Source organism: Anolis carolinensis, unplaced genomic scaffold (genome assembly GCF_035594765.1).
Source record: "Anolis carolinensis isolate JA03-04 unplaced genomic scaffold, rAnoCar3.1.pri scaffold_7, whole genome shotgun sequence".
NCBI lineage: Eukaryota > Metazoa > Chordata > Lepidosauria > Squamata > Dactyloidae > Anolis > Anolis carolinensis.
The window spans coordinates 10407101-10426039 of record NW_026943818.1 but is presented as its reverse complement, the minus strand read 5'-3'; the positions used below and the strand labels follow the sequence as shown (position 1 = coordinate 10426039).

Here is an 18939-nt window from a genome sequence, read left to right as displayed (position 1 = left end):
ACCACAAAAAAAAAAAACTGGGAAAACATTGACTCCAGTATAAGCCAAGGGTGGTAAATTTCAGAAATAAAAATAGATACCAATAAAATTACATTAACTGAGGCATCAGTAGGTTAAATGTTTTTGAATATTTACATCAAGCTCAAATTTAAGATAAGATTGTCTAACTCTGATCCAATCATTATTCTCATCTTCTTCAGTGTAAATGCCCTTATGTATCGTTTTAATAATAATAGAGTAAAATAATACATGTAATAATAATAATAATAATAATAAATACAGGAAAATAATACAAGTAATAAATAGAGTAAAATAATAAATGCAATAATAATAATAATAATAGAGTAAAATAAATGTAGTAGTAGCAACAATAATAGAGAAAAATAATAAATGTACCCTATATTCTCGAGTATAAGCTGACCCAAATATAAGCCAACCAGGACCCTCACCCGAGTATAAGCGGAGGGGGGCTTTTTCAGTCTTAAAAAAAGGGCTGAAAAACTAGGCTTATACTCGAGTATATACAGTAAGTGCCCTTATGTATCCTTTTAATAATAATATAATAAAATATTAAATGTAATAACAATTATAAGAGTGAAATAATAAATGTATTAATAATAATAAAAATAGAATAAAATAAATGTAATAGTAACAATAATAGTAGAGAGCAATAATAAATGTACCATATATACTCGAGTATAAGGCGACCAGGATCCTCACTCAAGTATAAGCCGAGGGTGGCTTTTTAAGTCCTAAAAAAGGGCTGAAAAACTTGGCTTATACTTGAGTATATACAGTATATAAATTAATGTCTCTGTGTGTGCGTTAGTGTCACATTATTTCTCTGTTTTCCCATTGTAGGTTGGGAGACTTCTGCAGCAACTGGCCATGACCACTTCAGAAGAAGGAGACCCCCGCACCAAGAGCCACCTGGGTAAATTTGACAAAGTAAGAGCCAAGATTGTAGCAAGTGACTCTTTATATATGCTTCATGTTTTCTTCTTGATATAATACTCATAGAAATACGCTTGCTGTGATTAGGAAGAGTTGTATACATATTATATGTAATTGTGCATAGTCGGCCTCATGTACTGTCAAATTTTTACATATCCTTTTATTTATTTTATTTATTTATGTACAGTAGAGTCTCACTTATCCAACATAAATGGGCCGGCAGAACCTTGGATAAGCGAAAATCTTGGATAATAAGGAGGGATTAAGGAAAAAGCCTATTAAACATAAAATTACATTACGATTTTACAAATTAAGCACCAAAACATCATGTTTTACAAGAAATTGACAGAAAAAGCAGTTCAATACACAGTAATGTTATGTAGGAATTACAGTATTTACAAATTTAGCACCAAAACATTGCAACATTTACTACAAAAACATTGACTACTAGAAGGCAGACTGTGTTGGATAATACAGAACATTGGATAAGTGAAGCTTGGATAAGTGAGACTCTACTGTATTTATATCCTGCTTTATCTCTACATACGGAGACCCAGAGAGGCTCACAATAGAAACATTACAACTTAAAATATACAACAATAAAACAGTATATATTATCAGTAGTAATGTTTAGTATAATAGTATTACTATATTACATTATTCTTATACATTATTGTATTTAATATTAAAATTGACAGCATTATAATGTAGTACAATATAATACTAATAATGTTATATATATAAATATTATTAGCATAGCACAATATTAGTATTATATATCACTAGATTGTACTATACCACTATACTGCAATATTATTAGTAATATTGCATGTAATATACAATATACAATTATTATTATATTATTATGTATTATTAAAAGGTAAAGGTTTTCCCCTGGCATTAAGTCCAGTCATGTCCGACTCTATGGGTTGGTGCTTATCTCCATTTCTAATCCGAAGAGCCGGCGTTGTCCGTAGACACTTCCAAGGTCATGTGGCCATAGGCATGACTGCATGGAGCGCCGTTACCTTCCTGCCTGAGTGGGACCTATTGATCTACTCACATTGGCATGTTTTCGAACTGCTAGGTTGGCAGGAGCTGGAGCTAACAGCGGGAGCTCACCCTACTCCCCGAATTTTAATATTCAACTATAATATATTATTATATTTTACTATGTTATTATACCACAATATATATAAAATACACTACCAGTATATTATACTATTAGCATTATATAGGATATTGTACCATATCATAAGTTGTAGTACAGTAGAGTCTCACTTATCCAAGCTAAACGGGCCGGCAGAAGCTTGGATAAGCGAATATCTTGGATAATAAGGAGGGATTAAGGAAAAGCCTATCAAACATCAAATTAGGTTATGATTTTACAAATTAAGCACCAAAACATCATGTTTTACAACAAATTTGACAGAAAAAGCAGTTCAATATGCTGTAATGTTATGTTGTAATTACTGTATTTACAAATTTAGCACCAAAATATCATGATATATTGAAAACATTGACTACAAAAATGGCTTGGATAATCCAGAAACTTGGATAAGTGAGGCTTGGATAACTGAGACTCTACTGTATATATAAAATATAAAAAGAATATATATTCTTTCATATATATATAATTTTTTTGATATATTCATATTATCTAATTCACTGCGTGCAATGTAATATGACAGATTAATATTCTAAACATGAAATCCCCATGTTGGAATTTTCTCTTCCAGGAGAAGGGTTCCCAATCTTTTTTGAATATTGAAGGGTCTTTTGTCTATAGATATTTTATTAAAATGTCAATTTCCACTATTTGAGTGGCTGCAACTCACTATGTCGGCTATTGAAATGGCTCCCTTGATTCCATTTTGCAGGGCTGTGTGGCCGCTTTCTTGGATGTCGTCATCGGTGGGCGTGCCGTGGAGACCCCTCCCATGTCATCGGTGAACCTTCTAGAAGGGCTGAGCAGAACCGTGGTTTACATGACCTACGGACAACTCACGACTCTCGTAAGACTCCCAGGCTCTCTGTCATTCGCATCAGGAAGATGGCTATTATCGCGTAGTTGTTTTTCAAAAACGACATCCCTCTTCTTAGGTCACCTTCATGCGGAACGTCATGTCCGGCGACCAGCTGAAAGAGGACCGCATGGCCCTGGAGAGCCTTCTTCTGAACCTGCCCCAGAACAAACCGGGCAAGAGCAGCAGCCTCGAAATGACGCCATACAACACCCCGCAGCTCTCTCCCGCAACCACCCCGGCCAACAAAAAGAACCGCTTGCCTATAGGTGAGGGTGCACTGACCTTTGTTTATGGGCACTGGTCTCTACTCTTCGGGGTTTTCCAAAAAACATAATGGTCAAATGTTACGGAATCTCCTGCATTCTTCAAAGTTTGGGATTCAAGGCCAAGTAACTAACATTCCATTGCAAGAGATATATCCGTAAAGTGAAATATTGTGTATCTCTTGCCTTCTTCCCAAACCTGATGAATTCTCAATTACACAAAGGACAAATAATATATCTCCGGCTTTCTTCCCAGTTTGGGATTGCAGGCGGGTTTGAAAAGTCCCATTTATTATTATTATTATTATTATTATTATTATTATTATTATTATTATTATTATTATTGGGTTGTTGTATGTCTTTCGGGCTGTGTGGCCATGTTCCAGAAGCATTCTCTCCTGACGTTTCGCCCACATCTATGGCAGGCATCCTCACAACCTCTGAGGATGCCTGCCATAGATGTGGGCGAAACGTCAGGAGAGAATGCTTCTGGAACATGGCCACACAGCCCGAAAGACATACAACAACCCTGTGATCCCGGCCATGAAAGCCTTCGACAACACATTATTATTATTATTATTATTTGTAAGGTAAAAGTAAAGGTTTTCCCCTTGACATTATGTCTAATTAATACTAATAATATTATTTGTATATATAAAGTATATTATTAGCGTAGCATAATATTAGTATTATATATTACTAGATTCTACTATATCACTATACTGAAATATTGTTAGTAATATTGCATGTACTATATAATATACAATTTTTATATTATTAAAAGGTAAAGGTTTTTCCCCAACATTAAGTCTAGTCGTGTCCGACTCTGGGGGTTGGTGCTCATCTCCACTTCTAAGCCAAAAAGCCAGCGTTGTCCTTAGACACCTCCAAGGTCATATTGCCACTGACATGACTGCATGGAGCGTTGTTACTTTCCCATCGAAGCAGTACCTATTGATCTACTCACATTTGCATGTTTTCCAATTGCTAGGTTGGCAGAAGCTGGGGCTAACAGTGGGAGCTCACTTCACTCCCCGGATTCGAACTGCTGACCTTTCAGTCAGCAAGTTCAGCAGCTCAGTGATTTAACCCGCTATGCCATTGGGGGCTCCATATTTATTTATACCCCGCTTTATCTTTTACACTTTGAGTCCTTCGGGAAAGATAAAGCGGGGTATAAATAAATATGGAGCCCCCAATGGCATAGCGAGTTAAATCACTGAGCTGCTGAACTTGCTGACTGAAAGGTCAGCAGTTCGAATCCAGGGAGCGAAGTGAGCTCCCACTGTTAGCCCCAGCTTCTGCCAACCTAGCAATTGGAAAACATGCAAATGTGAGTAGATCAATAGGTACCGCTCCGATGGGAAAGTAACAACGCTCCATGCAGTCATGTCAGTGGCAATATGACCTTCAATGTTTACATATTTGTATATTGAAACACAATTAAATATAAACAGCATTTAAAAATCACAGTTAAAATCCATTAAACATATTCAGTTGTATTGTTATATTTATTTTACAAAAACAAGGACTATATCAGTAAAGTCAAATAATGTATGTCCTCCCCATTTCCCAGTCTAGATCGCGAGAAAGTAATTAAAGCCCTGTCATAGAAAATAATAATAATGATCATGATCATTTTCTTTCTTACCCTCCTTTCCTTGTTACAGGCGAGTTACAGCATAATTAAAACACATAAACATTATAAAGAATTCTGTAAACAGATATATTTCTATATTGTATACATATTAAAACGTATTTCAACTGCAAAGGGATCTGCCAGAATGAAAACAAACCCTGCATGTTTAATGTAAGACTAAAAGACGAATGTTATATTTTGGTAACCGTCCAGCGACTTGGCTTTAGAAAGTTCCACATAAAGTCTGTGCAGGCACAAAAACTCCATCTTTGGATGTTCTGCACTGTAGCAGACTCACTGTGTCCTTTTGAAGCGAGATATTTTCAGTATCAAACCGTTCCACCTGGCTTATGTCTCTCTTTGCCTCTGTATATTTTCATGTGTGTGTGTGTATTATATATTTTACAACTGGGCGGTGTTTTTTCTCATCCAACGGCCTGACTTCTGTTTCTCTTTAACGCTGTCAACTCAGGACAACAGTTGGCAGCCATCACAGCCTGGGAAACCTCCGCCAACAACCTGACCGCTCATATAAACCTAGTAACCCCATTTGGTGGGTAGCAGAAACCCTCGCCTCCCCCCGCGCTGTTAGTGTCGCTGTGCAGCCACGCTTTGCCTGCATGCCCCTGTGGCCGGCTGCCTCTTGTTTTGTTCGGGAGAGTCATAAATAGTCAAGAGTTCGACTTGGAAGGCTCCAAAGAACAATAAGGCTTAGGCACATGCAATTAGATGTTGGTTGGAGTACTAGCGCAGGGGTCCCCAAACTAAGGCCCGGGGGCCGGATGCGGCCCTCCGAGGTCATTTACCTGGCCCCCGCCCTCAGTTTTATAATATAATATATTGTATATACATATAATATTGATAATAATATTATAATGTAATACAATATAACATTAATAATAATACCATATAATAATATTAATTATATATTCTATATTACATAAAATATTACTAATAATATTACAGTATAGTGGTATAGTTCAATATAGTAATATATGATGCTAATATTGTGCTATGCTAATAATATAATATATTGTATGTACATATAATTTGTAAGCCAGTCTGAGTCCCCTTTGGGGTGAGAAGGGTGTGATACAAATGTAGTAAATAAATGCAGTAAATAAATAATAAATAAATTTTAGACTTAGGCTCACTCAAAGTCTGAAATGACTTGAAGGCACACAACAACAACAACAACAACAACAACCCTAATTAACTTGACTATCTCATTGGCCAGAAGCAGGACCATACTTCCCATTGAAATCCCAATAAATGTATGTTGCTTAAAATTGTTTTTATTTTTAAATATTGTATTGTTCTTTCATTGTTCTTCTTGTTGTTGTTGTTTTTGCACTACAAATAAGACATATGCAGTGTGCATCAGAATTTGTTTGTATTTTTTTCAAATGATAATCCGGCCCCTCAACAGTCTGAAGGATTGTGGACCGGCCCTCGGCTTAAAAAGTTTGAGGACCCCTGTACTAGCGGATGTGCTTTTTCTTCATCGTGGTGTCTGTGAAATCGCACCTATGGTATTTCCTGCGCTCTCCTCCTCTCTACCCCCCTCCCTTCTTTCTCCCTTTCCTTCATTCCCATATTTTTCTTTCTTTCCATCCATTACTATACTTAGCATCAGCCAATCCACTTCACTCCCTTTCTTTCCAAACCACATGACAGAGGGTCACTTCAATACAAAGAAATGCAAAGGCAAGAGGCCTCTATACCCAGGAATGTAATCTAATAATATAAACTATAAGACAGTATTTTCCACCCTGTTTCCCTGAAAATAAGACCTAGTAGAGGTTTTGCTGAATTGCTAAATATAAGGCCTCCCCCGAAAGTAAGACCTAGTAAGGTTTTTGTTTGGAAGCATGCAGGATCGGTAAATGTACATACCACAGATTGTTGTACATGGAAATAAAAGTAGTAACAAGAAATAGTAACACAGTAGAGTCTCACTTATCCAACATAAACGGGCCGGCAGAATGTTGGATAAGTGAATACGTTGGATAATAAGGAAAAGCCTATTAACCATCAAATTAGGTATGATTTTACAAATGAAGCACCAAAACATCATGTTAGACAACAAATTTGGCAGAAAAAGTAGTTCAATACATAGTAATGCTATGTAGTAATTACTGTATTTATGAATTTAGCACTAAAATATCACGATATATTGAAAACATTGACTCCAAAAATGCGTTGGATAATCCAGAATGTTGGATAAGCGAGTGTTGGATAAGTGAGACTCTACTGTAATATAATAATAACTTTTCTTGTATCCCACCTCCATCTCCCAGAAGGGACTCAGGGCAGCTTACACAGGGACAAGCTCAGCAACAACATAAATTTACATACAAACAGAAATTTAAAACCGTAATTTAAAAACAGTATCGCAATATAATATAATACAGAAATTCTTGAAAGGATTCACAGTTTGGTTATGCTGGTTTGTGATGACAACTACTGTACAGTAGATAATACATTTTCATTTTTAAACAATTCAACCATAAATGTGAATTCTTCTTTGTGGAAAAATAAGACATCCCCTGAAAATAAGACCTAGTGCCTCTTTGGGAGCAAAAATTAATATAAGACACTGTCTTATTTTCGGGGAAACAGGGTATATATGCTATAGTCATAGAACATTCAATATACAAACAAGGATGATAGAGATTCAAAATATACTAAATGCTTCAAAATACACATCTCTAAACCAAAATATAATCAATGTGTTACAAGCGCACATGTATTCATAGAAAGCAGAACTCTTATATTAAGGGTTTGTGAGTCCAATGACAACCAGAGTTCATGTACTATATTGTACTATACCACTATTAATAGTATATTAATAGTGGTAATATTATGTAATATTTATATTACACTAGCTGTGCCCGGCCACGCGTTGCTGTGGCGAAGTATGGTGGTATAGGAAATAAAGTATTGAGGAATTGGTGGTAGTTAAGGTAAAGGGTAAAGGATTTCCCCTGACATTAAGTCCATTATAAATGGGTTATATAGCTGTATGGAAGGGCCTTGAGTCTACACTGCCATATAAACCAGTTAAAATCAGATAATCTGTATTTTATAGGTAGTGTGGAAGAGGCCTAAGTGAGGCCTAACTCTGCCTGTCCCCTGGGCTGAGTGGGTTGCTAGGAGACCAAGTGGGCGGAGCTTAGCCTTCTAACTGGCAGCAATTGGATAAAAACAATTATTCCTCTCCCTCTAATTAAGACTTTATTTTTCTTTCCTTTTTGTTGTATGAATGTAGAGGCATGGATGAGGGGTTGTGCTGCCAAGTTTAGTGTTTCTGGAATGTGTAGTTTTGTTGTTTTGTCCTAGGCTGAAATTTCATTACCCTCTTATATATATAGATGTAATATAAATATACAATTATAATAGCGTATTATTATATTGTATTACATTATAATATTATTATCAATATTATATGTGTATACAATATACTGTATTATATTATTAGTATAGCATAATATGAGTATTATGTATTATTATATTGGCAGGGACTTCCAACCGAAGATGTGTTGTCGCTCTGGTTCAGCACTGCTTCCGTTGTTTTCCCGGCTCCTCGCCATGCATGTGCTCCTTGTGCAGTCTGCGTTTGCTTCCTCTTTCCAAAAGTATCCAAATGTTAAGAATTATCCATAAATTGATATATAATATATGTTTAAAATGCCTTCCAGCCACTCGCAGTCGGAGTCGGTCGAATATCCAAGCTGATCAGCACTTTGACCACGACGGATTGTCCCAAGAGACGATACAGGAGGTCCAGCCGGAGGAAGTCTTGGTCATTTCGCTTGGGACCGGACCCCAAATCACACCGGGAATGATGTCGGAAAATGAGGTAATTGATAATAGGTTAGAAGTCCGAGAGTGTTTCATTATTAACGAGTGAACGGCTGGGGGAAAGTATAAGAAGAGGTTTTCAATAATAATATACTACTACTAGGCTCGTTCTTTGGAGGCTTCTAAGCAGAGGCTGGATGGCCATCTGCCGGGGGAGCTTTGAATGTAATTTTCCTGCTTCTTGGCAGGGGGTTGGACTGGGTTGCCCATGAGGTCTCTTCCAACTCTATGATTCTACTAATAAATATTGAAAATAATAAAATATTATTAAATACTAATAATAAATACAGTAGAGTCTCACTTATCCAAGCTAAACGGGCCAGCAGAACCTTGGATAAGCGAATATCAAATTAAGTTATGATTTTACAAATTCAGCACCAAAACATCATGTTATACAACACATTTGACAGAAAAAGTAGTTCAATACACAGTAATGTTATGTTGTAATTACTGTATGAATTTAGCACCCAAATATCATGATATATTGAAAACATTGACTACAAAAATGGCTTGGATAATCCAGAAGCTTGGATAAGCGAGTCTTGGATAAGTGAGACTCTACTGTATTATTATTATTATTATTATTATTCATACAAAGACATAGTATGACACAGCAAACGAGATCTATATGCTGGATTTTGTATCAAAATCACAAGTTGAACACTTCCCAAGTGTTTATGACTGTGTGATGTATTATTATTATTATTATTCATACAAAGTCATAGTATGAAACAACAAACAAGATATATATGCTGGATTTCATATCACAAATCACAAGATGAACACTTCCCAAGTGTTTAGGACTGTGTGATGTATTATTGTTATTATTATTATTATTATTATTATTATTATTGACACAAAGACATAGTATGACACAGCAAACGAGATCTATATGCTGGATTTCGTATCACAAAATCACAAATTGAACACTTCCCAAGTATTTAGGACTGTGTGATTTATTATTATTATTATTATTATTATTATTATTATTGACACAAAGACATAGTATGACACAGCAAACGAGATCTATATGCTGGATTTCGTATCACAAAATCACAAGACGAACACTTCCCAAGTATTTAGGACTGTGTGATTTATTATTATTATTATTATTATTATTATTATTATTATTATTGACACAAAGACATAGTATAACACAGCAAACAAGATATATATGCTGGATTTCATATCACAAAATCACAAGTTGAACACTTCCCAAGTGTTTAGGACTGTGTGATGTATTATTATTATTATTATTATTATTATTATTATTATTATTATTATTATTGACACAAAGACATAGTATGACACAGCAAACGAGATCTATATGCTGGATTTCGTATCACAAAATCACAAGACGAACACTTCCCAAGTATTTAGGACTGTGTGATTTATTATTATTATTATTATTATTATTATTATTATTATTATTGACACAAAGACATAGTATGACACAGCAAACAAGATATATATGCTGGATTTCGTATCACAAAATCACAAGATGAACACTTCCCAAGTGTTTAGGACTGTGTGATGTATTATTATTATTATTATTATTATTATTATTATTATTATTATTATTGACACAACGACATTGTATGACACAGCAAACAAGATATATATGCTGGATTTCATATCACAAAATCACAAGTTGAACACTTCCCAAGTGTTTAGGACTGTGTGATGTATTATTATTATTATTATTATTATTGACACAAAGACATAGTATTGACACAGCAAATGAGATAAATATGCTGGATTTCATATCACAAATCACAAGATGAACACTTCCGAAGTGTTTAGGACTTTGTGATGTATTATGATGATGATGATGATTATTATTATTATTATTATTATTATTATTATTATTATTATTAGTGTTTTGAGGGGGTGTCTTGTGCCCCAAAGCCTGGTGAATGTGGACGGCAGACTGCATTGCTTTCTTTCTTTCTTTTCTCTCCGCTTTTCTAGGTTTTAAACCTGCAGCTTGCTGAGGGCGGGCAAGGAGACGTCCCTGTTGACGAAACCAAGCTCCACGGTAAACCTGATAAAACCTTGCGCTTTTCCCTCTGCAGTGATAATCTGGAAGGAATATCTGAAGGTGAAGAAGGGTCGCTTGAGTATCTTGCCTGTCCGACCGTGTTTACAAAGGAGCTTCTTTTTGTTCATTGTAGCTGGCCTTTTTATTTTCCATTTAATCCCAGCTGTGATATAATCTGCGCTTTCCATTGGCCGATAATTTGTTCGAAGCAACCCTTTTTTGTTCGTGCGTGTGTGCTGTCACCTTTGCCGAGGGGCTTTTATTTTTATTTGATCTTTGATTTCTTTTGCTGTTATTGGGCCTCGTTTTTGACCCTCAAATAACGGCACCATCTCTTCCCAACAGGTCCGTCGAACCGCTCCAATTCTGTGTCCTCTTTGGATTTGGAAGGGGAGTCTGTCTCCGAATTGGGAGCCGGCCCTTCGGGGAGCAACGGGGTGGAAGCCCTGCAACTGCTGGAGCACGAACAAGGTTTGTTTATTTATTTATTAGCGACATTTATATCCCACCCTTCTCACCTCGAAGGGGACTGAGGGCGGCTTACAAGCCGTATGTACAAACAATATATTATATTATTCATATAGCACAATATAAGCATTATATAATAGAGTCTCACTTATCCAAGCTTCACTTATCCAAGGTTCTGTATTATCCAACATAGTCTGCCTTTTAGTAGTCAATGTCTTTGTAGTAAATGTTGCAATGTTTTGGTGCTAAATTTGTAAATACAGTAATTACTACATAACATGACTGTGTATTGAACTGCTTTTTCTGTCAATTTCTTGTAAAACATGGTGTTTTGGTGCTTAATTTGTAAAATCATAATGTAATTTTATTTTTAATAGGCTTTTTTCTTAATCCCTCCTTACGTCAGCTGCGTAACTATTCCTTCCTGATGACTTTGACATATTTTGCACTTTGGCCCTGATCCGTGAATTCAACTCATGTTTTTAACACTTTATTTTGTACGTTGACCATTTACGATTGTTTTTATCGATGTTGATGTTTTATTGTTGAGTAATTTGCTTTTGCTTTTATATTGTTGTGTCAGGGCAAGGCCCCATGTAAGCCGGCCCGAGTCCCTTCGCGGAGATGGGGCGGGGTATAAGAATAAAGTTCTTCTTCTTATTATTATTATTATCCAAGATTTTCGCTTATGCAATGTTCTGCTGGCCCGTTTATCTTGGATAAGTGAGACTCTACTGTATATTACTATATTGTATTATAATACGATATTGTAATATTATTAGTAATATTACATATAATATAAATATATAATTATAATAGTGTGTTGTTGTTGTTATTATTAATATTATATTGTATTACATTATAATATTATTATAAGGTTGGTGCTCATGCAATAACACTATATCACAACATTTGGAAAACCTTCCGTTCCTGTATTATTATAGGTGTTAAGTATTACACTTATTACTTATTATAATAAGTAATTATAATAAGTATTATAATAAGTATTAAATATAATAAGTATTATTCCTGGTTAATTATGTGGTCCTTACTTTGAACGTAGTTATTCTACTCCAAAAACTTGTTTTTTTGGCTGCCACAAAATATGTTAAATTGGTCTAGGTTCTATGAGAAATTCATTGACAAACTAGAGCAAAATGTGCTGCAGGATGTCTCAGAAAAACAATTTTTTGGCAGTTTAATAAACTTTTCCCATGATTTTATGATAGAACCAATTGGGAAATGACATTTATAACCTAAGAACAAAATTTGTGTTACATAGGGTAATCAAATATGTTGTTGCAATATGGCTGCAATCTGTGTTTTATGTCCTTTTACTTACGGTATATTTATATTGTTTATATTGTTTTAATTCATGGATTGTGTTTTAACTTAAGTTATCGTTGGGCTCAGCCCCACGTGAGCCACCCGAGTCCCTTCGGGGAGATGGTGGTGGGATTATTATTATATATTATTATTATATATTATATTAAAGGTATTTCATATTGTTTTAATTCATGCATTGTGTTTCAACTTACGGTATTGTTGGGCTCGGCCTCACGTGAGCTGCCCCAAGTCCCTTTGGGGAGATGGCATCGGGATATAAGATTAAAGCTATTATTATTATATATTATATTAAAGGTATTTCATATTGTTCACATTGTTTTAATTCATGGATTGTGTTTTAACTTGCGTTATCGTTGGGCTCAACCCCATGTGCGCTGCCCCGAGTCCCTTCAGGGAGATGGTGGGGGATATAAAAATAAAGTTATTATTATTATATATTACATTAAAGGTATTTCATATTTTTCATATTGTTTTAATTCATGGATTGTGTTTTAACTTATGTTATCGTTGGGCTCGGCCTCACGTGAGCCGCCCCGAGTCCCTTTGGGGAGATGGCGTCGGGATATAAGATTAAAATTATTATTATATTAAAGTTATTATTATTATACATTATATTATTATTAATCTTGGATCACTCCGCATAGTGCATTGCGCAGCTTTTGGTCTCAATTCCACTTTCTCCGGAAACTCTAGAGTAAATGATTTGGGATGAAACTCCAGAGCATTAGCGCAAATATAGTTTAAATTCCAGCGGTTAATATATCCAAGATTCCATTCAATCCTCGCAAAGAGGGTCTCATCAAACTACCTTTTCCCCAATAGCCACCACCCAGGATAATCTCGACGACAAGCTGCGCAAATTCGAGATCCGGGACATGATGGGTTTGACAGAGGACCGGGACATTTCAGAAACCGTGAGCGAGACCTGGAGCACCGACGTCCTGGGGAGCGACTTTGACCCAAACATCGACGAGGACCGCTTGCAGGAAATCGCAGGTCAGTGCAATAAAAAACATTTTATTCGATTCTTTTTAGAAAGGAGATCCGAAAGAAGGAAATGGTTTTATATTTTGTCTTCATTCTAACATGAAAAAGTTCATTTTACACTTTTCTTGTCCCAACAAAACTTATTCTTAAAGTTTAATGACCGAGAGTAGAGCTTTCCGATAAATTTTCTTGTTTTTTGGGGGTCACTGAGAACATTTGCCGCAATCAGAGTTAACTCTTGAGTCTGTCATTTTTGTCTCTTCCAAAAGGCCATAAGCTCAATTTTGGAGTTGACAACCTCAATAAGCATCTCCTCTGACAGGCTGATGGATAGATGAATGGAGAAGTGTGAGATCTTTTCTTGTTTACATTTTTTTTTGCCTTTGACAGTTCTTTTGGTTCCTCTTTCTAGGTGCTGCGGCGGAGAACATGCTGGGAACCTTGCTGTGTCTCCCGGGTTCCGGGTCGGTGCTCTTTGACCCTTGCACGGGTTCGACCATCTCCGAAACCACCAGCGAAGCCTGGAGCGTCGAAGTGTTGCCCAGCGATTCAGGTGAGCAGCTTCAACTTAAAGTGTTCACAATAACAATGGTGATGTTTTAGTCCACAAATCCTATTGTGAGCATCTTCTTCTGATTCTCTATATATTCCATAAAGGGTTTCCATTCCTCAGGGCGGCTCACAGTCTGGCAAGATTCAATGCCAATATACAATACAAAAGATAAAACATAAGCAATTAAAACAATTAAACAGTTTAGCATAATACAATAAATACATTTAAAAACAATCTATATATATAAAAGGGTAATGAAATTTCGGCCTAGGACAAAACAACAAAACTACACATCCCAGAAACACTAAACTTGGCAGCACAACCCCTCATCCATGCCTCTATGTTCATAAGACAAAAAGAAAAGAAAAATCAAGTCCTAATTAGAGGGAGAGGAATAATTGTTTTTATCCAGTTGCTGCCAGTTAGAAGGCTAAGCTCCGTCCACTTGGTCTTCTAGCAACCCACTCAGCCCAGGGGACAGGCAGAGTTAGGCCTCACTTAGACCTCTTCCTCACTGCCTATAAAATACAGATTATCTGTATTATGTGTTTTAAATGCAATTTTCTATCCTGTATTTTTGTTTTAATTGATATATTGTATTACTGTTTTATCTTTTTATAGTGTGATTTGTATTTGTCGCCTATGTTTTGTCCTTATGTTGTTTGGGCCTCTGCCCCATGTAAGCCGCCCCGAGTCCCCACGGGGAGATGGTGGCGGGGTATAAATAAAGTATTATTATTATTATTATTATTATTATTATTATTATTATTATTATTATTATTATATGGTTTGAACTGGATTATATGGCAGTGTAGACTCAAGGCCCTTCCACACAGCTATATAACCCATTTATAATGGACTTAATGTCAGGGGAAAACTTTTACCCTTTACCTTAACTACCACCAATTCCTCGATACTTTATTTCCCATACCACCAGACTTCGCCACAGCAACGCGTGGCCAGGCACAGCTAGTTATATATAAAATACTTAAACCATTCACCCGCAAAACCTTGCACGTAAACCTTAATCTGGTCATAGCCAGCACAATTCACTCATTAAACGCTTACACCCAGTTTTATTATATTTATTTATTGTATGGTTACAAGTGTTTTATTTAATATTTGTATAGAATGTAACCAGGTCTTTTCGAGCCTGATTGTTTGGCGTGGTACTTTGATATGGCCTAAGGGCTAATCAATAAAATGTTCTTCTTCATTAAACGCTTGCTCACAAAGCCAGGTCTTTCTGCAGAGAAGGGTTTCTCTGCAGAAAGTTTTGAAAACTCTATATTTTAAGTTAGAAAAAGGATGACTTGTGGTTTGTGTCTTGCCTCCCCGCTGGGCCTTAGAAGCTCCGGACCTGAAGCAGGAGGAGAGGCTTCAGGAACTGGAGAGCTGCTCCGGCGTCGGAAGCACTTCGGACGACACCGACGTTCGGGAAGTGAGCTCCCGGCCCAGCACCCCGGGCCTCAGCGTCGTGTCGGGTGAGTCTGGTTTGAGGATTGCTCCAATAGATTTCAAAGCCACTGCTTTGGTGTATTCTATATGGAGCTTCCAGGATAGATTTTCCATAAAACGGATCCCAAGGCACTTAAATTCCCGACGTTGTTTGATTTGGTGACCGCTTGTCTCTTCCCAAGGGATCAGCGCCACCTCCGAAGACATCCCAAACAAGATCGAAGACCTCCGCTCCGAGTGCAGCTCCGACTTTGGGGGGAAAGATTCGGTCACCAGCCCCGATATGGACGAAAACGCTCACAGTAAGAGGCCTCGTTTTGTATCACTCATCTGTATTTAATAATCTTAATAATCTGTCTTGTATTTATTATGTCCTTACCATCTATGTATTTTAATTCAACCTTTTATCCTCGCATCGCTGTTTTAGTTGACTGGTTTTTAACTGTTATAATATTCTTGTTCCATATTGTATTACTGTTGTTATCTTTTATACTGTGATTTGTGTTTATGCTGTTGTTTATTTTGTTTAATTATGCTGTTCGGGCCTCTGCCCCATGTAAGCCGCCCCGAGTCCTCATGGGGAGATGGTGGTGGGGTATAAAGTATTATTATTATTATTATTATTATTATTATTATTATTATTATTATTATTATTATTTTATTATGACACAGCAAACAAGATAGATATGCTGGATTTCGTGTTTATTATTTTATTATGACACAGCAAACAAGATAGATATGCTGGATGTTGGAAGAGGCCCATGAGGTCTCTTCCAACTTTACTATTCTATGATTCTATGACTGTGATATGCTGGATTATTATTATTATTATTATTATTATTATTATTATTATTATTATTATTATGATGACACAGCAAACAAGATAGATATGCTGGATTTCGTATCACAAAATCACAAGTCGAACACTTCCCAAGTGTCTAGGACTGTGTGATGTATTTTCGGATGATGCGTGCAGATCCCAGTAGGGTGGCCTTTTGCAGTTGGCAGATGGTAATTTTGTCAATGTCTATTGTTTCCAAATGCCGGCTGAGATCTTTTGGTACGGCACCCAGTGTGCCCATCACCACCGGGACCACCTGCACTGGTTTCTGCCAGAGTCTTTGAAGTTCAATCTTGAGGTCCTGATAGCGGCTGAGTTTTTCCTGTTGTTTTTCGTCAATGCGACTGTCACCTGGGATGGCGACATCAATGATCCAAACCTTTTTCCTTTCCACAACTGTGATGTCTGGTGTGTTGTGCTCCAGTCAGTCTGGATTCGGAAGTCCCACAGTATCTTTGCGTGCTCATTTTCCAATACTTTTGCTTTTTGATCCCACCAGTTCTTTGCTGCTGGCACGTGGTACTTATTATTTGTTTAATTTATTGTTGTATTGTTATGGCATTGAATGTTTGCCTTTTATGTTGTGAGCTGCCCTGAGGCCCCCTCCTCGGGGAGTTGGGGTGGGATAGAAATAAAGTTTTACTTATATATATATCAGCATTATAGAAGCAGTTTAAAACCACTTTAACTACCATGACTCAATGCTAATAATAATAATAATAATAATGGGACACTGAAGAAGGAGACAGAAGGCCTGATCCTTGCAGCCCAGGAGCAAGCCATCAGGACAAATGCAATTAAGGCCAAGATTGAAAAATCAGCTGATGACCCAAACTGCAGACTGTGCAAGGAAACTGACGAAACCATTGATCATATCCTCAGCTGCTGTAAGAAAATCGCACAGACAGACTACAAACAGAGGCACAACTATGTGGCCCAAATGATTCATTGGAACTTATGCCTCAAGTCCCACCTCCCAGCAGCAAAGAACTGGTGGGATCACAAACCTGCAAAAGTCTTGGAAAATGAGCACGCAAAGATACTGTGGGACTTCCGAATCCAGACTGACAAAGTTCTGGAACACAACACACCAGACATCACAGTTGTGGAAAGGAAAAAGGTTTGGATCATTGATGTCGCCATCCCAGGGGACAGTCGCATTGACGAAAAACAACAGGAAAAACTCAGCCGCTATCAGGACCTCAAGATTGAACTCCAAAGACTCTGGCAGAAACCAGTGCAGGTGGTCCCGGTGGTGATGGGCACACTGGGTGCCGTGCCAAAAGATTTCAGCCGGCATTTGGAAACAATAGACATTGACAAAATCATGATCTGCCAACTGCAAAAGGCCACCCGACTGGGATCTGCATGCATCATCCAAAAATACATCACACAGTCCTAGACACTTGGGAAGTGTCTGACTTGTGATTCTGTGATACAAAATCCAGCATATCTATCTTGTTTGCTCTGTCATACAATAATAATAATAATAATAATAATAAACAATAAACGTTCTGACTTGTGGCTCATCTCGAACTGGTCACTGACCGTAATAAAATGAACTTGCCTTGACTCGCGTCTCTTGTGTTCCAGGTGCCGCCCATCTGACCTCCCCTCCGTCCCAGGCGGACTCCTTGCTGGCCATGTTTGACCCTTTATCTTCTCATGAAGGTAGGTATACACGCATCCTTTGTTCTACGTGGCCCTATATCGGGCATGGGCCAACTTCGTCCCTCCATGCTCGATGCCTGCTCTTTATAGCGACAAGGCGCCAACGCAGTGGCTCTTTTCCCATCAGTGGTGCGGCCCAAGGTGCACTACCCGCGGCCCTCGCACCCGCCGCCGGACCCGCCCATCCTGGAAGGGGCTCCGGGGGGCAACGAGGCCCGGCTGCCCAACTTCGGCTCCCACACCGCCCTTCTTCTGGACACCGAGGCCTTCAAGCAGCGCTACTCGTACCCGGAGAGGCTGGTGCGGAGCCGCAGCTCGGACATCGTCTCGTCGGCCCGCCGGCCCATGAGCGACCCCGGCTGGAACCGCAGAGCCGGCAACGAGGGGGAGAGGGACTTCCCCGCGCCCGTCGGCATTGGCGGCCCGGCCTTGATCGCGGCCCCTCAGTCCTCTTCCTCCTCGCCAAGCAAAGATTCCTGCCGAAGCGAGGTGAGAATGAGTCTTCATAGAATCTAGAGGCTGATGCCCCTAATTCATCCTGGTTGAATAGACACAGAAGCAAAGCCAACTGAGAAGAATGGGGTGCGAGGAGAACCCAGGGGTCATCCAGTCCAGTCGCTGGAAGAGAATCTGATCCCTCCCAACAGACGGCCATCCACTTTGTATTCCAAAACCTTCCGAGATGGAGAATCAACCCTCATCTGTTTGATCTTGAAAGTGCATGGAATCCTAGGGAGCCCAGACAGTTTTAAGCATATTAATTCAATATATTTTAATACAGTAGAGCAGGGGTCCTCAAACTTTTAAAGCAGAGGGCCAGTCCACA

The 18939-nt window shown here is 37.8% G+C and overlaps 1 protein-coding gene across 10 annotated transcripts in view; it reads left to right on the top strand.

The window, feature by feature from the left end:
- The window catches only part of gapvd1 (GTPase activating protein and VPS9 domains 1), a 191918-nt gene that overhangs the window by 154064 nt on the left and 18915 nt on the right, over positions 1 to 18939 (top strand). For 3 of the 10 annotated variants that reach the window (XM_062959306.1, XM_062959300.1, XM_062959299.1), the window contains exons 4-16: positions 862 to 948; positions 2835 to 2969; positions 3058 to 3247; positions 5356 to 5436; positions 8585 to 8745; positions 10719 to 10848; positions 11134 to 11259; positions 13426 to 13599; positions 14003 to 14143; positions 15493 to 15627; positions 15784 to 15903; positions 18036 to 18113; positions 18241 to 18602. In XM_062959306.1, the coding sequence (XP_062815376.1) occupies positions 862 to 948; positions 2835 to 2969; positions 3058 to 3247; positions 5356 to 5436; positions 8585 to 8745; positions 10719 to 10848; positions 11134 to 11259; positions 13426 to 13599; positions 14003 to 14143; positions 15493 to 15627; positions 15784 to 15903; positions 18036 to 18113; positions 18241 to 18602 (1920 nt within the window). The remainder of the gene's footprint in view (positions 1 to 861; positions 949 to 2834; positions 2970 to 3057; positions 3248 to 5355; positions 5437 to 8584; positions 8746 to 10718; positions 10849 to 11133; positions 11260 to 13425; positions 13600 to 14002; positions 14144 to 15492; positions 15628 to 15783; positions 15904 to 18035; positions 18114 to 18240; positions 18603 to 18939) is intronic. The other 7 variants (XM_062959302.1, XM_062959301.1, XM_062959308.1 and 4 more) reach the window with 4 other exon arrangements.